Source organism: Esox lucius, chromosome 14 (assembly GCF_011004845.1).
Source record: "Esox lucius isolate fEsoLuc1 chromosome 14, fEsoLuc1.pri, whole genome shotgun sequence".
Taxonomy (NCBI): domain Eukaryota; kingdom Metazoa; phylum Chordata; class Actinopteri; order Esociformes; family Esocidae; genus Esox; species Esox lucius.
Window position 1 is genome coordinate 27,577,656 of NC_047582.1, and position 21,601 is coordinate 27,599,256.

A 21,601-nucleotide genomic window follows, 5' to 3' on the forward strand; every position below is an offset into this window, starting at 1 on the left:
TCGGACGTTGTTGTAATTGGGTGTCGGACAGAATGTCTCATTTGGGGCAGTGGATCAATTCCTTTAACTACGTAATACATCTCAGCTCATTTGCGTTATGGTAACTACGTCAACTAAATCGAGTGTCTTTTGATACTTTAAGTAATTCCCCTGCTCCACTTGCTTTTTATTAAGTTGTCCAAACCTACGAATTGTCTTGATTTTGTTAATCCCAGAAGCATTTATAACCTTTTCAGACTGAAAACTGCTCCTTATTTTAAGTCTGAACAGCTCAAAATTAGTTTTTTCAACAAATTTCAAGATACCTGCCATTTTCAGATGCCTAAATATTAGTGCCTGTTTCAAATCTTGCCTAGTGTAATTTGTCTTGTTCCATTGGCAGGTTATTTCACTTTTTTTTTTCAAGCAAATGTCTACTTAAATATTTTTTCCAGCTTATTTTTTTTGACAGTACTTTTTTTGCAGTGCAACTAGGAGCTTGGTGCTTGTAATATCAGAATTAGGGGTTTGATTCCCACAAGGGGCCAGCATGAAAATGTACACGCTCACTACTGTAAATTGCCCTGAATAAGAGCCCCTCCTAAATCCCTTAGTTGTGCATGTACACAGTAATAGTAGGCTACATGCAGACTATCCGTACACCGCAGGTCGGCTACTACTGGTGGTATGGATTCTGTAACCATGTACTCCGTCAAGGTAGAGTACTTACAGGGAAAGATTGGCATGCATCTTATAGTGTTGTTGCCATAAAATGTTAGTATTGGGTGTCACCTATACGGTATGTTTGCTGTCTGGTCCAATATAACTGTTTTCTTGTGTGTTGTGGATAGCCACCTAGTCTCTGACTGCGTGTTGTGTGTTTTGTGCAGTATGTGGGGAGTCTGGATGTTCCCAGGCCTAACAGTCGAATGGAGATCGTAGCAGCCATGAGAAGGATCAGGGTAAGTCACACTTTGATCAGCTTCTATGCTGTTGATGGATGGTAGTAGTGGTTGTTGTGGTGGAGATCCTGGTGATGGCTGACATTTATTCCCTGCAGTGACTGAAGAGGAACAGTCTTACCATAATAAAAGGTTTCCATGACCCTAACCCCAACAAAGTAATGTTTATGCCTAAACCTAACCTAGCCCTAATGACTAACGGGTAATGTCTAACCCTAACCACAATTGTAACAATAAAAGCCTTAAGTAAAAACATTTTGCAACATGACTGAAAAATCTCCCCATTTGTCAACTAATTTACCTCAATTTGGGGACTACCACAGTTTCTGTTACAGTGGGGAGAACAAGTATTTGATATACTGCCGATTTTGCAGGTTTTCCTACTTACAAAGCATGTAGAAGTCACATTTTTAGCATAGGTACTCTTCAACTGTGAGTGACGGAATCACAGCCCTGGCTGTGTGTTTCGGGTCGTTATCATGCTGGAAGACCCAGCCACGACCCATCTTCAATGCTCTTACTGAGGGAAGGAGGTTGTTGGCCAAGATCTCACGATACATGGCCCCATCCATCCTCCCCTCAAAACGGTGCATTCGTCCGGTCCCTTTTGCGGAAAAGCATCCCCAAACAATGATGTTTCCACCTCCATGCTTCACTGTTGGGATGGTGTTCTTGGGGTTGTACTCATCCTTCTTCTTCCTCCAAACACATTGAGTGGAGTTCAGACCAAAAAGCTCTATTTTTGTCTCCTCAGACCACATGACCTTCTCCCGTTCCTCCTCTGGATCATCCAGATGGTCACTGGCAAACTTCAGAAGGGCCTTGACAAATTATCTGGCTTGAGCAGGGGGACCTTGCGTGCACTGCAGGATTTTAATCCATGACGCCGTAGTGTGTTACTAATGGTTTTCTTTGAGACTGTGGTCCCAGCTCTCTTCAGGTCATTGACCAGATCCTTCTGTGTAGTTCTGAGCTGATCCCTCACCTTTCTCCTGATCATTGATGCCCCACGAGGTGAGATCTTGCATGGAGCCCCAGACCGAGGGAGATTGACCGTCATCTTCTTCCATTCCAACTTCTTCCATTTTCTAATAATTGCGCCAACAGTTGTTGCCTTCTCACCAAGCTGATTGCTTATTGTCCTGTAGCCCATCCCAGCCTTGTGCAGGTCTACAGTTTTATCCCTGATGTCCTTACACAGCTCTCTGGTCTTAGCCATTGTGGAGAGGTTGGAGTCTGTTTGATTGAGTGTGTGGACAGGTGTGTGTGGACAGGTAACAAGTTCAAACAAGTGCAATTAATACAGGTAATGAGTGGAGAACAGGAGGGCTTCTTAAAGAAAAACTAATATGTCTGTGAGAGCCGGAATTCTTACTGGTTGGTAGGTGATCAAATACTTATGTCAAGCAATAAAATGCAAATTCATTATTTAAAAATCATACAATGTGATTTTCAGGATTTTTGTCTCTCACAGTTGAAGTGTACCTATGATAAAAAATTACAGACCTCTACATGCTTTGTAAGTAGGAAAACCTGCAAAATCGGCAGTGTATCAAATACTTGTTCTTCCCACTGTATATAGTTAAGTCATAAACATATACAGACACGCGCACGCAATCACACACATACAGACCTAGAGAATGCCGGAAAGGTGATTGGCATGCCTAATGAAGAGAGCAAGGTTTATGTTGTCATCTCGGTCCCTTTCTCTTGGCCAGTGTTTCTGTTACATATAGCTGTTGGTTCTTTTAAGAATGGGATTGGTTGTCCATCCGTGTTATACACTAAATAATGCAGTGCCCCATTACACAGTAATTAAAACACACAATGGGAACCCTATATGTCTGTTCACAATGACCTTTCACACAGTGGTTATAGGGCACTACGCTCATTTCTTTCACATGGGAATGCAGCACAGGCCAGAAATTGTGGGATTCTTCTGAAATGTGACAGTTTTTGTGTGGTGTTTTCATGTGTTGGGGGGAGTTGGTGTGTGTACAGGCTGCTGGAGGGTTTCCTGGCCTGTGAGTGAGGACAACTGTGAGAGATGCACAAGGCTCAGAAAAGTGCACATGTGAGACGTGGACGTTGCTGTGGTGTGATGATTACTGGGGTCTTGATTAGACTAGACCGGGGGAGACCAGAGATAATGCCACACTCTGCTTTATCAACAGTCTCCACTTCTCTCTCTCTCTGCTTGTTATTCTGCTCCTGTCTCCTCACCTCAATTTCATTTTTTGTATTCTCTCTTTCCTCTTCTCCCACTTCCTGTGTCTTTCTCTGATGCCCACTCCAGCCTATATAACACAGCCTATATGAAGTAATTCGTCTCTGACTCACTCGTTTTGTCAAACATTTCACTGGTCCAAGTAATTTCCCAGCCCTAAGTGTGAAGATTATAGAATGACACAGGTTGGAGCACGTAAAACCTACCTGGGAAACAGTGAAAGTCAGTAATCCAATTGTTATTCAGCCATTAGGTTGAGACATGACAAGGCTCTTAGCACCGTGCAACAGACCTAGGGGAAATAACACAGTGATTAGCAAGAAGCTCTGACTGAGCAAAAGACTGGCTTTTCTTTGTCTCTCCACATCTGCTGTTGTAGGTTAGAGTGGGTGGTGTATATAACTGAGGTTACAGGGTGTTTGCAGTGAGCTTAGTTTGGAGCTGTCTCTCGGTCGGTCTGTCTCTCTCTGTCCCTCTCTCACCATGCTGGAAGTTGTCTTTCTGTTTATTCACAATGAAACACTGTTTAGTCTCTAACCAGAATTGTAGGTTAGTGGTCCACTCTCTCTGAGTTTGGGCGGGAATGGATTGAGTACAAGACAGTGAAATTCTGTCTCTCTAACATCAGGTCAGTAGGTGGGGTGTACCTCTGTGAGAGTGTGTTGATGTGGGGGCATTGTTTTACTATATTTCTGTGTACCCAACGTCATGAAAAATGTGTCTAGATTTTTCTGGGTGAGGACATTTGACCCAGGCTGGGGTTTAGAATAAAAAAATGTGGGTTAGGGTTTGTTTTTTGGGGTTTAGGGATAGTATGTCTTTATGGTAATCAATCGTTTGTGAGGATGGCCATATAATCCTATATATATATATGTGTATATGTGTATATATGTGTATATATATATGTGTGTGTGTGTGTATGTGTGTAGAGGACGTGTGGGTCAGTTATCTGAGATACCCCCCGGGCTGTCTCTGTTGAGTGGGAAAATGAACTCCCAGGAGGAGAGCTGGCAAATGGGGGATATTTTTGGGCTGCTGAATAAGTCCGCAAATGTCTGGGGGTGTGTGTGTGTGTGTGTGGGTGTGTGTGTGTGTGTGGGTGTCTGGGTGTGTGTGCGTGCCGCTTCCCCTCTGTACTTTTACAGCTACTGCAGGATGTGCAGATACAGGTAGGATTTTTCTCTTTCTAGATTAGTGGCTTCCTCCACTTCCCTCAGGGACAGGTGACATTGGCAGCAGTGTGCTGTGTTCACACACATCTTGCTTTTATTTAGTTGAACACTTCAAACTTTAAACCCTGACTATCTGCTTTCTCTAAGTTTATGTGATTTCCCCAAAGAGATTATTGTCTTTCAGCCCTATCTCTGTCGCTGACTTCATCTGTCCGCTTTCTCCATTCTCTCTTCTCCCTGGAACTTTCTGGATTTCTTTCACCCTCATAATTGCGCAGTAAAACGCCAACTAGTGACTAGTGTTAAACCATCTTTAGAAGCACCCACACCTTCTAGTTCTCTGAAGTGAATTAAATTAATGTTAAAATGAGTGCAATCTCTCCTGAACCCCCACAATAGAGACAGCGGGCAGGGTAGACTGACAGAAGAAAAGCAGCCAGGGAGAGAGGCTGGCAAACATAGAAAACAAACAGACTACCTTCAGTTAGGCTGGCTGTGGTAGATATGTTTTTTTAATTATGGCATGGGAAGATTCCACTCTGACCTTACAAGAGGGCTCTAATTCTTCTTTGGGAGCATTTCCTATTCATTGCTTTTAATACACTTCATCATTGTGTTGTTTCCTTGTACCTGTGTGCACATTCTTCTATACCTGTGAGGATCTCTTAGAAAGGTAATCCATGGAAATTCTGGAGCATTCTGGAGGTCGGTGTGATTTAACGCTATACTTAGCCACCCTTTCCAAGCAACTGAAATTAGCCACAATACTTTACAGGTAGCAGGCAACTATTTTGAGTGACTTGGTTATTTTGGATGTAATTGGGGGCAGTATAAAAACCTTGTTTTTTAATAGATTCTGTAGGTTAGTCCCCTTTGTCGTATTCCATCTATTCTCATTGACATCATTATTTTCAGTTGTAGTCTTCCAAGACCCAGAGAACATTGTACGTCCATTAGGCCCACACAAGGTTCCTCTAATACTATTCCCATAGGGCAAAGCCAAGCCATAATATACTCTCTCATTCATTATTAACGGGAAACCTGCTAGGAACCATCTTTTGCTATCAAGGGAGTTATGTACATGCATACTTTCACTCTCTATCACGTTCACTCCCACTCTGTCACACTCTCTCCCATACCCTTTCATTCACTTGCACTCACACGCAGTCACTCGGGCACACACTTTGACTCGCACACTCGGACTCGCGCTGTCTCGCGCACAATCGGGCTCGCGCAGTAATACTGGTACTGTAATCATGTTGAAATGTTTTAATGCTGTCTTCCGGTCGTTCTTGAGTAGTAGGTCATGTAACAGGTTGAAGTTCCAAAAATCTGCATCTGATCCCACTTTCCCGGGGAAGGTTTATTTAATGACTGGTCCATAGAGGAGATTAAACATATGAAGGATCTCCCGCCACCAAAAATCCACCACCAAAAATCAATCGTGAAAGATAGCATGCAAACCAATAAGAAAGAAAGTTATTGAGCAAGACGTTTACCCTGGAAGCTATAGTTAATAACCAAGCAAATATGCTTTATCATAATCTGGCTAGCTAAAGCATTGTCATTTTATTCACAGTAACCTGTTTAGTGGTATCGCAAGTAAGCCCAGTTATGAAAACATGTAGTCTAAAGTCTCCTAAACTGGCTTTCAGTATGTTTCTCGCTTGAAGTTACAGTAACTTTTCCCATCTCCTGATTAATAGCCTGGGCAAATTAGATGAAATCATCAGTGTAGAGATTGAAAACAGGCCTAATTAACACCGAATGGGTTTAGCTCTACTTGTCATGAGGCAGTATTGTTGCAAAACTTGCATGCTCCTTTAATCTTTCATAATATGAAAGCTATTGTTCAGTATACCCCAATGGAATATGTTTTTGTGGTTACGCCATATGACATTGAAAATGATCCACTGTGATGACCGATCAACCGCAAATGTGTGCCCAATAGCAACCGGTGGTAATCACACGTTGTTTTCCGAGTTGATGAAAAATGAAGAACCACCCCAGGCTTTATCACCTTTAATCACCCAGTAAATTCACCCATGGTCAGAACTGTACTTGATGTATTGGTGCTGCTGGTGGTAGAGAACATATGGGGAAAGAACACAAAATCTAGGTGAAGTTGACAGACACACACACACATTCATTAACGCACCGCTCGACAAGGAACCGTTAAATTAAATGTAGGCTTTTCCTTTCCTCTTTATCTGTCAAAACCTCTAGTCGTCCGCTGTTTGTGATCATAAACCAACACACCAGTCTTCAAATAATACATCCGAAAATGAACAGTAAGGTAGAAGCACTCCTGAAAACGGGCCCAGTTTAGTCAGCACTGGTCTCTGCCAAATCAAAAGTAATTAACTTCCATAAATATTGACCCTGCTGCTGAGGGTGTTGTTTTGTCTTGAGCGGAGCAACACCGGGCCTGCCTTGAATTCCTAATGTCACTCGTTTGACCATAGAGCTCGAGCAGTAGGCACCCTAGGAAGTACTGTGCCATTCGGACGGTGCTGCGTTATTCTATTGTGGTTCTGTATTGCTGTTTTGCAGGGACTGTTTAATGTGATAATGAATGGCGTTAGTAGATGAATAAAGTATTCTATCCTCACACTGGGAACAGGGTGTGGAGAATGGTTTCTTCTATGAGAGAGAAACCAAAGGAAAAGAGAGAAGACATCCATTAACTATGATGATGTACGTGGCTAGCAGACCTCATGATGCTGTTGTGTCGGAGAGGAACGTTGTTTGAGGCTGATACAGTGTTAGAGGCAACACTATTCTACAGTTTTCACACACACCTGCTGGTCTGGGTGGGAGAAAGTGAAAAAGAAGTGGAAAAAAACACCAACCCATTTTGGGTCCTGTTGGTTCTTTCATCAGTAGTTATTGTGGCAAGTTCTCCTCTGTGGCTAGCAGACGGTGCTTGGTTCTGGTGTTTTATAAGATGGGGCTCCATTCACTTTGAGCAGTGGCATAGAAAACCGCCCTCGCTAGCATTGTATTTATGAGGAAAAAGGCGCGCGTGCGTGTGCTTGAGCATGCGCGCGTTTCATTACTTCGCTATGGTCTCAGTGACCTGCCTGTTTATTTGCCCTGAAACTACCAAACAAGTGAGAAGGACAGCCAGGCTGTGAGAACAGAAGAAACTTTGAAGCTATGGGAGCTGTGAGCTCTGTGGGAGGGGTCTATCTACATTTCTACAGTCATGTACATGGGCCCCATTAAAGGCTTCTGGCTGTTTATCAATTCCAAGTATGCTAAGAACGTACTTGTGTCCTTGAGAAGAACGTTCTTGCCAAGCGTCCTTGTGAGAACGGTCTTGCAAGGTAGCGAGGACAGAGAACGCGCCTATCTGGATTGAGATGCATGTGTACATGGCTATTGCGCAATACCCCTCCAGTCTATTAGGGCTGTAACCTCCTCGTAGTCCATGAATAAAATATTACAATGACTTCTGGGATATCAAATGCGTTCTCGCTGAACAAGTCACCAACCCATGAATCCTCGATAAAAGAGGCGGATCGAGTACACATCCAGGCCTTTTACCGTTCTTGGTAACCTGCGTTCTTTGGCTTGGAACCATACTTGGGCCATGAAAGATGACGTCAAACGAGTTCACAAGAAAACAAGTACGGACAAAAACGCAGATTGATAAACGGCCTCTGTTTTATTGGTGGTCACCTTGAACAGGCCCAGTCGTGCACAGTGCACACAGACGCACTTGGGAACTGGCTTTCCTAATACAGTACTTTAGTGTTATTGGTTTGTTCAGAACCGGACTTTAGATAAGGGATCTTCACCAGGTCTAATGTACTGCTGCCTTTCTTTACTTCCTCATCATTAATTGACTGTGTCCGTGGATGGCTTTTCTCTGACATTTAGAGAAAAAAGACCCCTTCGCTAAATATCCAGGAGCTTCCGTGTCTGTGCTGTTTAAGTTCTGTGCATGTACATCTTTCCTGTTCCTGACCCGCTGTCAATTTCTGACGCTGCTCTGGTTTGATTGACCTGGTCATCTAATTTCCTTCATATTTTGCAACATCAGAGATTAAACCTGTGGCCGTTTCAACGGCCGTTCCATGAATAGACATCCTATACTATGGCCTAAGGAGACAGACGGGCCGTTTAAAGTAGTGATCTTTAACCAAGTCAACGTCATGAGGAACTGCAGTAGGAGAAGAAGTAGGCTGGTGTTATTTGTGGAACCACAAGAAACTCAACGTTTGTTCATGTCAATTCTGATTAACTGCAAACTGTGCCCCGGGTTGGTGAAGGGATTTGAATAAAATGCCCTTTTAGGCTACTGGGCCATGCAGAACAAACAGGCCCACGGTCAAACCCTGATAACCAGCTGCGGTGTGGCTGGCCAGGGGTGGAACTCTAGTGTATGACAATCACGTACTTTCCATCAGATTGGGGCCGTAAATGATAAACACAGGCTGGAGGCTACATGGTTGGTTGGTTTATTTTTGCAAAAAAAGTTTTTTCTGATGTCCACCTGCCACGGTCTAAAATTTAAAAGAAAAGTTAATTGACTGGTGACATTGGCTTTGTTGGAGCTTCATGTGGATCTTCTACTTGTCCTCTCTCTTTGTCTCACTCCCTCTTCGCCTCTTTTTTTGTTATTTTTTTTTTTAAACTGTGATACTACCTCTACTCTTGCCGTCTAAAACAGTCCTGAAAGGTTCAGGCGAAGCCTTTACAGTTTTCCTGACAGAAATAGATTTTAAGGCTAAAGGCAGGGAACAACTCATTCCTCTGAAATCTGATAGCTTGTAATGGGATTGTATAACTCCCACATGTTTGTCCTTCATCTAGCTCACTGATGGCTAAATGTGCTTGACCATATCTTATCTGTCTGTACAAGTGCTTGGGTCTGTCTTGTCTGTCTGTATCTGTTAGATGTAAGTCATTTCTAGGCTATATATTTTCAGAGAGACTGGTCTGTTGGCCCTTCTGTCTGTGAGTTATAAAACATTTTTTAGGATTCATAAAATCTATCCGACCTGTCTGTATTTGTCCCTCCGCCTTCCTCAGTACAGTATATTAGACGTGTCTGGTAATGCTGCGTCATTCTGACAGCAGGAAAGATGTGTGGGTGGGAGGTGGATCTGTTTTATATCCTTAAATGACAGGTAACATGAACAGGAAGGGGAATATGTCCCGTCATGGCAACGGGTTCAGAACTCCCCAGTCCTCTGCCTTTGATATTCAGTGACTTGTGTTTCTGGTGGATGGGGGATTGTGTCTGTTTGCCTGCGTCTATATTTCATTAGTTAATCCCATTTTGGCCCAGCCCTCAGACTGAAAAGAGAAAGTGTCTGCTACGAATTTACAGACCTTTTTAAAACATTAGTGTGCTTCTGGGTAAACCAATAAATGAATGTTGACCGACAAACAGGAATTACCCCCTCTGAAATCCTGTCAATCCTCGAGAGATATGCCAGCTGAGATTTATTTCCACAGCCTCCAAATCACCCATATTTTAAGTTGGTGACAGATGAACTTATACCGGCTGTCTGAAGCCTTACTGTTTGGGGAGAATCACTAGAGCAACTGACTGAGGTCAAAGGCCAGGGTCAGACTGCTGGAAGCTGAAGAATAGTTTTTGTAATGGCCTGCCGGGCCTACACACACACACACACACACACACTCCTCTGTGGGTTGTTGGGTCTTCATGTCTGCCTTTTCTATAGCCAGCTGGTGGTCACTGAGCCTGAATTTTGATCTTCCCCTAATATATAATATTCTGCCAATCAGTTTCTCTTTTTATGGCTGAAGAACAATTTAGTTTATTCTTTGTTTTAGTTTACATTTGTCAAAATAATTGTAATTTTTGCAGTGGTCTGATTTCCATGTTTTGGTTAAACAGTTTTTTTTTGTGTGTTTTTAACAGCTGACCCTTTTGGGCACAGCCTTTCCAGTGCTTAAAAGGTTTGGGTCTTGACTAGAAAAATCAAAGAAACAGTAAATAAGTGGCTTTTTCTATTCATTAACAATTCAGGTGAATTGTTATATTTATTTTGGATATTGCCTTTATATTGAATTCTTTATAGATGTGCAGATTGTCTATTGGGTTTTCCTCATAATTGCAGATGAGATCTAATTTCCAAACATAGCAATTAATAAAATTGCAATATTGAATATTTCAAATCCGACTGTAATTACAGTATTTTATTTTGTAGATTCTTTTAATGGAGAATAATGCTTTCCAAGCTTTTTATTTTAGTGTATTCACTGCCAGACCAGTACCACTGAAGGCACTAAGATTTAGTACTTTAGGTTGTTGTATCTTACACTGAGTTTAATATGTAAAATGTTTCTTCTGATTCCTGGCTTTTTTACTTAACATTGGTTTTATGAAACATGATGCTACTGTCCCTGGGTTTATGGCAGTGAGCCATGAGTCATTCTGAGCCAAACTACTGTGTGTCTGTGTGTGTCCATCAGCTTATTTAAATTTGGTCTGAATCTGACGAGGATCAACTAAGAAGAAACACAGAGTTACAATGAAACACAAACAATGTAAACATTTTGTTGTGACCAGGTTTGCATAACAATACCTCCCGTTCCCAGCCGTGGAACGGAACTGTTCTGGCGTTACATGGAAGGGCTTAGTGTTCTGCATTATATGGAATGTTAAGTTGGGGGACTGTGAGTGTGGGGGGGGGGGGTTGTATTGTTTACATATTGGGGGTTGTATTGTTTACATATTGGGGCATTGTGCTGTTTTTGTGTGTGTGTGTGTAACTGAATGGCAGATGTACCATAGCATAGTGGCCTATATTCTGTACCTCCCCTGGATTAGAGCAGGGGCACCAGGCCTGGGGGGAGCTGATCAGGGCCTTGTTGGGTTTCCGTTTGAACAGGTCCTCATTTTCAGCGGCTGGAAATCTGAATGTTTTCATCAGCCTCTTGTGACCTACTCACACTGTTCTCATGACATTGTCTCTGGAAGATCCACTAACTTCTCTTCAGCTAATTTTTGGGAGGTACATGGGATCTTACGTTTCCTGGGTTTTGATGACCTAGGCCAGTGGTGTCCAGCAGGGAGTTTGAGTAAAAGTCTGAATTTGTTTAAACGTTACACACCCATGATTTATAATACTTTCCTCTTTGACAAATCAATCAGATGTGTGTTGAATTTTCCCTCCGTGGATGTTGTAGATGATGGGTTTTCCTTGTCTTTTGAGCTGAGGAAGGCTCTTAAACACAGACAAGCTTGCCCATGTTTGAGAACATGTTGGAAAGGTCTTTGAGTCAGCCTTCTCAGTGGGAGAATAGTAAAGGCTCATTCTTTGGAGATGGACAGACAGAACTCGAGCTCTCAGGAGGGCGATGACATTTCATTTGCTCCATCTCTAATAAAGAAACCACTGAGAACCAAGGGACCATTTTTCTTTCCACCTCAATTTGGCTTGGCTTTTTTCTCAGTTTGTGTCTCTTTCTTTCTTTCTTTTTCTTTGTCCTTCGTTCTCTCTGCCATGCAATTTTCTTCCTGCTTAATCTTCACTCCTGTCCTCTGTGTCATTACATTCTCTCTGCTTTCCAGTGGGTTGGATGGCAGCAGATCTTCTAACATACAGATAACCAGGCAGTGTCTTTGGACACTGGAGCAGAAGGACTGTTGTGTTTGTATGTTTTTCTGTATGTGTTTGTTTTAATTTCAAGGTTGATTTATTACCAGAAGTCATAAGGATCCTAAAACCAGAATAAATCTGCCATTATTTTGGACATTCTGTCTGTCCCCATGGGGACGAAAGGGTTATTTTAGAGGTTAGGTTTAGGGTTAAACATAGAATTGGGGCTAGTGTTAAACGGAGGTTACTTTAAGGGTTCGGTTTCAGATTTGAACTGTCATCACCAAATCATGGCTGGACATACCTTATCCACAGACCTTTAATCTCCTTAAGAAACATCAGCCTGTTCCTGCCCCTCACATCCAATCAGATAAACCTGAGTCGGCTTCAGAAGAACACTTCGTAACAAAATGTCTTGCATCAGAAAATTAAATCTTGTGAGCAAATTAGATGAGGGACTTCCTGTTTACCCCATTTGAACATGTTTTTTTCCTGTTGAACCCTGCCTGGACTCAATCCTCTGCCCTCAGGCCATGTTTTCTCTTCATTGTGCTTTGCTTGTCATGGCGTTCTACCATTGCGACATGGATGATAGGGGCCACAGGTGGGTGAGCACTTACAGATCAGATCTACTCAGCACAGATTAGTTGCCTTTCTTCTAGCGTATCGCAAAGTCAACTTTTGGGTTCTCACATAACTTTTCAGGTTCACACAGTTCTGCAACCAGTCATTTTTTTGTGTTGATTCATTAACAGAATTCTAACCGATAATGCTAATTACAAAACGTAACAGCTAATGCTATAGCTAGCTAGAACAAGCTGCTAGAGGCAACCAAATACTTATTTTGTCTTTACCACCTTCTGACGATCTATGTCATCCTGTGAAGACTATGAAAGAACAGTTCACCCTCTTTATTTATCTCCCTTTGTTTGTCTTCCCCCGTTCTGTCTTGGTCTTTCTAGGGCCCTTGGTAAGGCCTGAGGTAACTATACCATACCACTCCTTACATCACCCTAGCAACCACTGCCAAAACACGCCCTCTTTCCTGAACCATTATTCATGGTTGTTGTGTGTCTGTGCCTGTCTGTGCCTGTGTCTGTCTGTGCCTGTATCTGTCTGTCTCTGCCTGTGGGTGGGTCTGTCTGCGGGTGTGTGTCTGTGGATGTCTGGGTGTCTGGGTGTGTGTCTGTGTGTCTGTATATACAGTTTTATTATCAGCTCCAGCACCATAGTTTAAAGTTTTTTTCCTGTGCTACTGTCTTTCCTTTTTTCGCTCTCTGTTGTCTTTTCTTCTATTCTTTCTCTTTCATCAGGACTGGATTTAGGATACTTTCTAGGACTGCTGTTTGTTGTGTAATGATTGAAAGTGCTTCAGGCTTTTGAGCCGAGAGATAGCTGCCCTACTTCTGTCTCTGACTGTCTTTCTCTCTCTCGCTCTCTCTGTTTCTTTCTGCCACTCTCTCAGCCTTTATTTTTGTTTCTGTCAGTAAGTCGGTCTCTCTTTCTATCTCTTTGTGTGGGTGTTTGTGTGTGCTGTAAGTGTGCGCATGCTCTTTCTGTCTGTGTGTGTTTTTGGGGTTTGGTCGTTATTTTGAGTGTTTTCGCATGCTTTCTCTGTAACTGTATTAGTGTGTGTGGGTGTTAATGCGTGTACTCCCTTTCACAACTTTTTCCAACTGGCTACTTTGCTGCATAGAAAGCCTCAAGGTCTCTCTTGATATTTTTTCACACTCTCTCACTGGGTCTGTCTGTCTGCTCTCTGTCTGCTCTCTCTGTGTGTGTGTGTCACTCTGGAGAAGTGTCTGCTAAATTACTTGTGTGTGCGTGTGTGTGTTTAAACTCACCTGAAGATGACCGTTACACACGGCGATGAACACAGTCTGGTATTAAGTAGTCTCAATTCAATTTTGGGGCCTTTTGTTTTTGCTGCACCTGGGCTCCTCAAAATGTCAGGGGAAAAGAGGCTGAATCATGCAGTATGTTAACAGTGAGCTCCAGTGGGCTAATGTACAGTTGTTTCTAGAAATGTGTGCAGGATGCGGTCCTGTTGAAAGGACCCCGCCCCCCCCGTCCCCAGAAAGGTCTGGCTGGCGTCCATGGTCTGAATGGTCTGGCTTTAACAGCACAATGATGCTTTCCAGTCAGGGCTTTCATGCTGTCAGTCACTCAGACCCTTACTTCCCTACGACTGGCTAATGGAGATGTCAATCACACCGTGTTTGTCTGTTGTTGGCAGGGTTGGGTCAATTCGGGATTTGGAATGATCCCGACCCAAGTCTCTCTGACGGGACAAGGGGACCGCACGTTTGCATGTTACAGTACCTTAAGTAAATCGATACAAATCAATAGACTGTTATGCTACAGCCCTAGAGAAGACCGCAATGTTTTGTCCTCGTGAGGGCATCTGAGTGTAAACGTTAACTAGGGTGGCAGTTAGACCCTGTGTAGATGCACTGGAACATCAGCGTCCTAATCTTCTGTTGTTTAAACATTAGCATATATTATTTGGGACGTAATCCTGTTTCTACAGACTGATTCCTCAAATCTATGCCTTTGTCATATTCCTACATCCTACATGGCTCTTCCAATCTGTGTTGTGTGTCTCTTTGATTCTGGTGTTTATATGTGCACGTTTGTCATTGTGTGTTTTGATTTTGGCAGGCAAGGAGCTATCATACCCATGCCCAGACTTTCCCAGTTCCAGTCAGACCTCCTCTGTAAGATCATAGACTGGTGTCCTCTTTGTCTCCCTGAGCCGGAGGTCTTTCCATGAGAACGATCATTATTTAATACTAACTATGATGTTTTATCTTGTGCGCCCACTTTTGGGGTTTGGTCCATCATAGTGGCAGATGGCATCCCTGATTGTCGCCCCAGTTCTTCCCTCTCAGACACATCAGGTCAGTAGTCAGCCATCTTTATCCTAAGCCCTGTACCCGGGTCTGTGAGGAGGGGTGTTGGCAGCACTCCTATCTGGGGTGTTGTGGCCTCTGATCTGACAGTATTCCTTTCTGGTAATCCTATTAGTGGGAGCTTCTCTTTGCAGCCAGACACACACAGACCTTTCATGGAGCCAAAGTGATCCCCATCATTTTGTTTCCCTCCCCCGCAGGTTTGGGGCTTCTACCACACCCATGTAACACATATTACCTGATCGCCACCTCATACGCACAACGCTGCATGCACAACCCCCCACACACACACACACACACACACACACACACAACGCTTGTTCTTTGATCCTCTACCCCCTTCACGCTCTGGGGACTTTATGAGGTAGCTAGCGGCGTTGTCTGAGTAGCTGAATTTCCTTGCACAACTTAATAGCCATGGTAACAGTGCCTGTTTGATTGATGTATCAGCGACTACAAACTGACAAATTAAAGGTATGGCAGATCCCCAAAAAATGCCTTTCTGACGTGTGTGTGTGTGTGTGTGTGTGTGTGTGTTAGCTCTCATTGGTGTGTATGTTTGTCCGTGTATGAGTGTGAATGTGTGTTAACTGGTTGCACAGTTTTCAATTTCCCGTGCCATTCCCAGGTGGGTAGTCCACTGAGTGGCTGCCATCGGGGCCTAGGGGGCGCCCGTCGTGTTGCTCTGCCTGTCAGCGAGTCACTGAAGCGAGGGAAGCCTTTTGACGAACACAGAGGACACTCGGGCTGCCGCTGCTATATAGGCAGTCTCTCTGTCTTGAAATGTCTCCGGTCCTTTCTAGTCCTTCCTCATTTCCTAAAATGTATTCCGCAGTACTGCGTGAAGGAGAGGTTAGAGTAGAGGGAGACGTTGTTGGAGTTTGTGGTAGATCCGTTTTTGGAGACTTTGGACACTTCACTGCGGACTAGTGCTGTATAGCTGATGAGACTGCCTGAATATGTAACTGTGTAATAATTTAACCAGCCAGTTAGGGCCCAATGAGCAGGAGCACCTTGACATTCCCCACCGTAGTTACAGAACCTATTGAAAAACTCAACCAGGAAGTGAAATTAGTTTTGTTCATCTAGAAAAGACCAACACGGCTGTGGGTGACCAATGGGAGGACCAGGTCTCTGTCTAACAACCAGGAAGTGAAATTAGTTTCATTCATCTTGAAGAGACCAACCCGGCTGTAGATGACCAATGGGAGGACTGTGTAATGGGATGACTCTGCGGTGGTCCATCTCTGTCTGTAATCCCCTTCCTTTTTGGTTAAAGCAACACTTGTCAGATGTTCAGCATCACTACAAATACCTTTCCAGTGTTTGTCCTGCAGCGCTGGGGGCGGGGCTTAGTCTGGAGTCAGTTTTTTGCAGCTGACCTATCTTTTCCATATGTGGAACCTCCAGCCCAGTGGTTCTCAATGTGGGGTTTGGGACTGTGAAACTCCATGGATATTGTTAACTTTTAAATGCCTGTTTTAGTAGGCCTGCCATTTGTATTTGATATATACACTCACCTAAAGGATTATTAGGAACACCATACTAATACTGTGTTTGACCCCCTTTCGCCTTCAGAACTGCCTTAATTCTACGTGGCATTGATTCAACAAGGTGCTGAAAGCATTCTTTAGAAATGTTGGCCCATATTGATAGGATAGCATCTTGCAGTTGATGGAGATTTGTGGGATGCACATCCAGGGCACGAAGCTCCCTTTCCACCACATCCCAAAGATGCTCTATTGGGTTGAGATCTGGTGACTGTGGGGGCCATTTCAGTACAGTGAACTCATTGTCATGTTCAAGAAACCAATTTGAAATTATTCGAGCTTTGTGACATGGTGCATTATCCTGCTGGAAGTAGCCATCAGAGGATGGGTACATGCTGGTCATAAAGGGATGGACATGGTCAGAAACAATGCTCAGGTAGGCCGTGGCATTTAAACAATGCCCAATTGGCACTAAGGGGCCTAAAGTGTGCCAAGAAAATATCCCCCACACCATTACACCACCACCACCAGCCTGCACAGTGGTAACAAGGCATGATGGATCCATGTTCTCATTCTGTTTACGCCAAATTCTGACTACCATCTGAATGTCTCAACAGAAATCGAGACTCATCAGACCAGGCAACATTCTTCCAGTCTTCAACTGTCCAATTTTGGTGAGCTCGTGCAAATTGTAGCCTCTCTTTCCTATTTGTAGTGGAGATGAGTGGTACCCGGTGGGGTCTTCTGCTGTTGTAGCCCATCCGCCTCAAGGTTGTGCGTGTTGTGGCTTCACAAATACTTTGCTGCATACCTCGGTTGTAACGAGTGGTTATTTCAGTCAAAGTTGCTCTTCTATCAGCTTGAATCAGTCGGCCCATTCTCCTCTGACCTCTAGCATCAACAAGGCATTTTCGCCCACAGGACTGCCGCATACTGGATGTTTTTCCCTTTTCACACCATTCTTTGTAAACCCTAGAAATGGTTGTGTGTGAAAATCCCAGTAACTGAGCAGATTGTGAAATACTCAGACCGGCCCGTCTGGCACTAACAACCATGCCACGCTCAAAATTGCTTAAATCACCTTTCTTTCCCATTCTGACATTCAGTTTGGAGTTCAGGAGATTGTCTTGACCAGGACCACACCCCTAAATGCATTGAAGCAACTGCAATTTGATTGGTTGATTAGATAATTGCATTATTGAGAAATTGAACAGGTGTTCCTAATAATCCTTTAGGTGAGTGTATTTGGCTATTGGGTTTGGTTTCTAATGTGGGCCTATGCAGTTGCAATACATTATTGTTTCAAAATATTTTGTCGGTCCTTAAGAACAAACAAGTTGCGTTTCTTGATTTGTCAGTGATAACTAGAAAGCATTTGTAAAAAAAAAAAAATCTAGTTTATTGATATTATTCATACACAACACTTGCATTGTGGATGCCTTTTTTCCCCCTGAACAATAATTGTCTATAACCTTGAGATTTCACTGATCATTTTCATATTTCAGGTAGGGCTACTTTGAACTATTGTCTAAAGACACTGAAGCTGTAATATTGCACTGCTTTAAATATAATTTAACAATACGTTATTTTCATGACTTATGTATTTATTACATTATTTGTTAGGAGAAAACTAAGCTGTTGGCAATGGTGTCTGTCCTCCAAAGTGATAGTGCTTTCAATCTAATTTGCACTGCATGGCAAGTTCCCCATAGAGGTTGGAGAGTGGAGCGCAGCTTGATATAATAGCTGGAATGGAGCTAATGGAATGGGATCAGACATGAAAACCTTTTGTGATGTTTGATTACATTCCATAAATTCTGTTCCTGACGTTACTATGTGCCCGTATTTTTAATATGCCACTGGCCACCTGTGGTCCCCACTATATGATTCTGTTGGACTCTAACAGTGAAAAAATTACCCTGACTGATATTGGCTGCTAATGTAAGGGACTCTGGTTACAATAATATTGCAGGGGTAAAACACAGACCCACTCCCCCGGCTCCCTTTACCCAGACCCACCCCCCCCTCCCTTTACCCAGACCCACTCCCAGCTCCCTTTACCCAGACCCACTCCCAGCTCCCTTTACCCAGACCCACTCCCAGCTCCCTTTAACCAGACCCACTCCCAGCTCCCTTTAACCAGACCCACTCCCAGCTCCCTTTAACCAGACCCACTCCCTCCTCCCTTTACCCAGACCCACTCCCCCCTCCCTTTACCCAGACCCACTCCCCCCTCCCTTTACCCAGACCCACCCCCAGCTCCCTTTACCCAGACCCACCCCCAGCTCCCTTTACCCAGACCCACTCCCTCCTCCCTTTCCCCAGACCTGCGTCCCCCTAGAAATGATACATCCTTTAATTCAAATTCATTTCAAAGTCCGCTTCCTATAGGGGTGTTGTGCACTCAGTTCAATTCATTGTTTACACTTAATTAAATTCAGAGACTCCGAATTGACCCTTGGGGCCTCTCTCTCCCAGCCAACCCTCTCTCCCACTGGGCTAGAATGTTTGCCAAGTGCTGCCAAGAGGGGATCCCAGGAGTCCAATGAATAACGTGAGGTCAGGCCAAAATCCCACATCTCAGTAGTCGGGCACGTGAAAATACACTGATACACATACGTGCCCAAACACACTCTGTCTCTCCAACAGACACTAAGAAACAGATGCTTTCACACTAGGGCTGCACAATATATCGTTTCAGCATCGACATTGCAATGAACGCATCCGCAATAGTCACATCGCAGAACGTGCAATTTTAGTAAGTTAAACATATCAGTCTACAATATTTTCAAATGGGAAAACTAGCATTATATATGTCTGATATAAAGTAATTTACTCTGATTTATGGGTTATTGAATACACAGTTAATTATAATAATAATAATAATAATAATGATTATTATTTTAAACATGGAGTTCATTGCTGCACTTGGTTGATATGCAGGCTCTGCTTGGCGTGACGAAATGATGAGCGAGGAACAGGCAAAAAAGGCAGAAATTGAGAATTTGGTTGCAAAAAGAAATGCATCGTCAAATATTTGGAAATATTTTGGCTACTGATAGGATGATGTTGACCAAAAACAGGGACTTTATCGAGAGTGCCTTGCAATTGTTGCCACAACACAACCAATGTGTTCAATCTTTTAAGGCGGCACCACAAATCCTTGTATGACAAGTACAAAGCATCTCAATGCCGTCCAAAGCAAAAACACCATACAAGAAAGGTTCCAAACCTTTCACAGGTTCAATAACATTTCACGTCGCCAAAGACATGGTACCGATTAACACGGTTACCAAAGAGAGTTTTAAAAACATGATCCGTTTGCTTGACAAGCGTTATGTAATATTATACAGCAACAACAGACTTGTGGTCCAGCCGGACAACGGAGCCCTACATAAGTCTGACCGTACAGTTTATTAATGAGGACTTCCACAAGGACTTACTCCTGTACTAGTATCCTTACACTGGCTGCCTGTTAGGGTTAGGGCTGATTTTAAGGTTTTACTGTTAACTTAGAAATCAATACATGGACTTGCTCCTACTTACTTTGCTGAAATGATCCAATCATACATACCTATGATCGCAAGATGCAGGCCTTTTAATTGTACCTAGAATTTCTAAACAAACAGCTGGCGGGAGGGCCTTTTCTCATAGAGCTCCACTACTGTGGAATGATCTGCCAATTAAGGTTAGAAATGCAAACTCAGTGCAAAATTTCAAGTGTATACTCAAAACTCAGCTCTACAGCACAGGCTCTCGTCGCCTGTGGGATGCCCTCCCTCCAATGCCTTTTGGTGGAAGAGTCACTGGCTTGTTGTTGTCTCTCTGTTGTGCAATTGGGCTGTACGGTGCTGGCAATACTCTGCCCTCATTCAGGGGGGTTGCAGTTGGTGGGTGTCCCTTTGGTTGATGCCTGGCAATGTGGGTGGATTGATTTCCTGCCTGTTGGGCCTTGTCCGGGGCCTCCCCCGGGTAGGGCCACAGTGTCGCCGGGGATATGAGGAATGCACTTTCTAACTTTTCTCAGTCTCCTCCAGTTTTAAACTTTAGGAGGACATGAGGTCCTGGTCCACACCTGCAGAGTACCTGGTTTGGGGGGCCCATTGCTGTCCTTGTCCACCTGGTCATACTTTTGACCTAGTCTAAAATCAAGTAGACTCTGGATTTAGCCCAGAGAAATGTATTCATTATTCCAATTGGACTCTTAATATCTCACCCGGCACAGCCAGAAGAGGACTGGTCACCCCTCTGAGCTTTGGTCCTCTCTAGGTTTCTTCCTACAATTCGGCCTTCTTAGGGAGTTTTTCCTAGCCACTGAAATTCAACACTACTGTTGTTTGCTCCTTGGGGTTTAAGGCCGGGTGTCTCTGTAAAGCACTTTGCGACAACTGCTGATGTAAAAAGGGCTTTATAAATACATTTGATTGATTGATTGATTGATCTTGCAGTTGGTAAGTTATGCCCAATTGTGCATTCTATTTTACTACTGTTGCTATTGCTATACTATTACTGTTACATATTATTACCTAGCAAGCTGTTCTGAAATATAAAAATGTTCATAAGTTTGATACATTTTACTTGTAGAGGACAGGGCTGGGGAAGAATGAAGGATACAGACGGTTGATAGCCAAAGCTCTTTCTGATGACATCCTCTGTTTTTTCATACCACAAAATATACTGCAGAATATCGCAATGTCAGTTATTTCCAATATCATGCAACCCTATTACACACTTCACACACTCTTGATCCAGGCCAAGGTTGTTGTCCATAGTGACTGGCTGGTTAACTACTCCCAGAATTGCCTGCCAGGAAGAGAGATTCTCAACCTCATGTCATCAAACTACAGATATAGCTGCTGGTCAAGAGTCCTTCCACTGTATGTCTGGGAAACAGAGGGTGCAGGACACATTTCAGGGATCCTAAGAATTTACTTGGAAATGGAGTTCCATTCAAGGGAAAATAGTGCTGTATTCTCATGCAGAAATGCACTGGAAGAGTGGAACATTACAACTTAGTAAATAATGAAAAGGCCTCTTGTTAGTCTCAGTGTGGTTTTTGTTAGTATCTCACCCAACGACCATAACTTTCAGTTCCTCAGATTCCTCTGAACCTCTTTTCAAGTTGAATGTCAGAAGGCCATTGGACGGATGCTGTGTTTTTCAGTTCCCCTGAGTTCCTCAAGAAAAGTCTCTTTGTCATAGTCTTTCAAAAAAAAACTGGTAAATTCCTTGAAATTCAAGAGAATTGTATTGAGGTGGTTGCCAGGATACAATCT

At 43.3% G+C, this 21,601-nt stretch overlaps 1 protein-coding gene across 3 annotated transcripts in view; it reads left to right on the forward strand.

The window, feature by feature from the left end:
• si:dkey-34e4.1 (carboxyl-terminal PDZ ligand of neuronal nitric oxide synthase protein) overlaps window positions 1-21,601 on the forward strand; it is a 60,747-nt gene that overhangs the window by 700 nt on the left and 38,446 nt on the right. For all 3 annotated transcript variants that reach the window (XR_828362.3, XM_020053746.2, XM_020053745.2), the window contains exon 2: window positions 870-941. Coding sequence is in view for 2 of the 3 variants with exons in the window: in XM_020053746.2 (XP_019909305.1) it covers window positions 870-941 (72 nt within the window). In the remaining variant the exon portion in view is untranslated. The remainder of the gene's footprint in view (window positions 1-869; window positions 942-21,601) is intronic.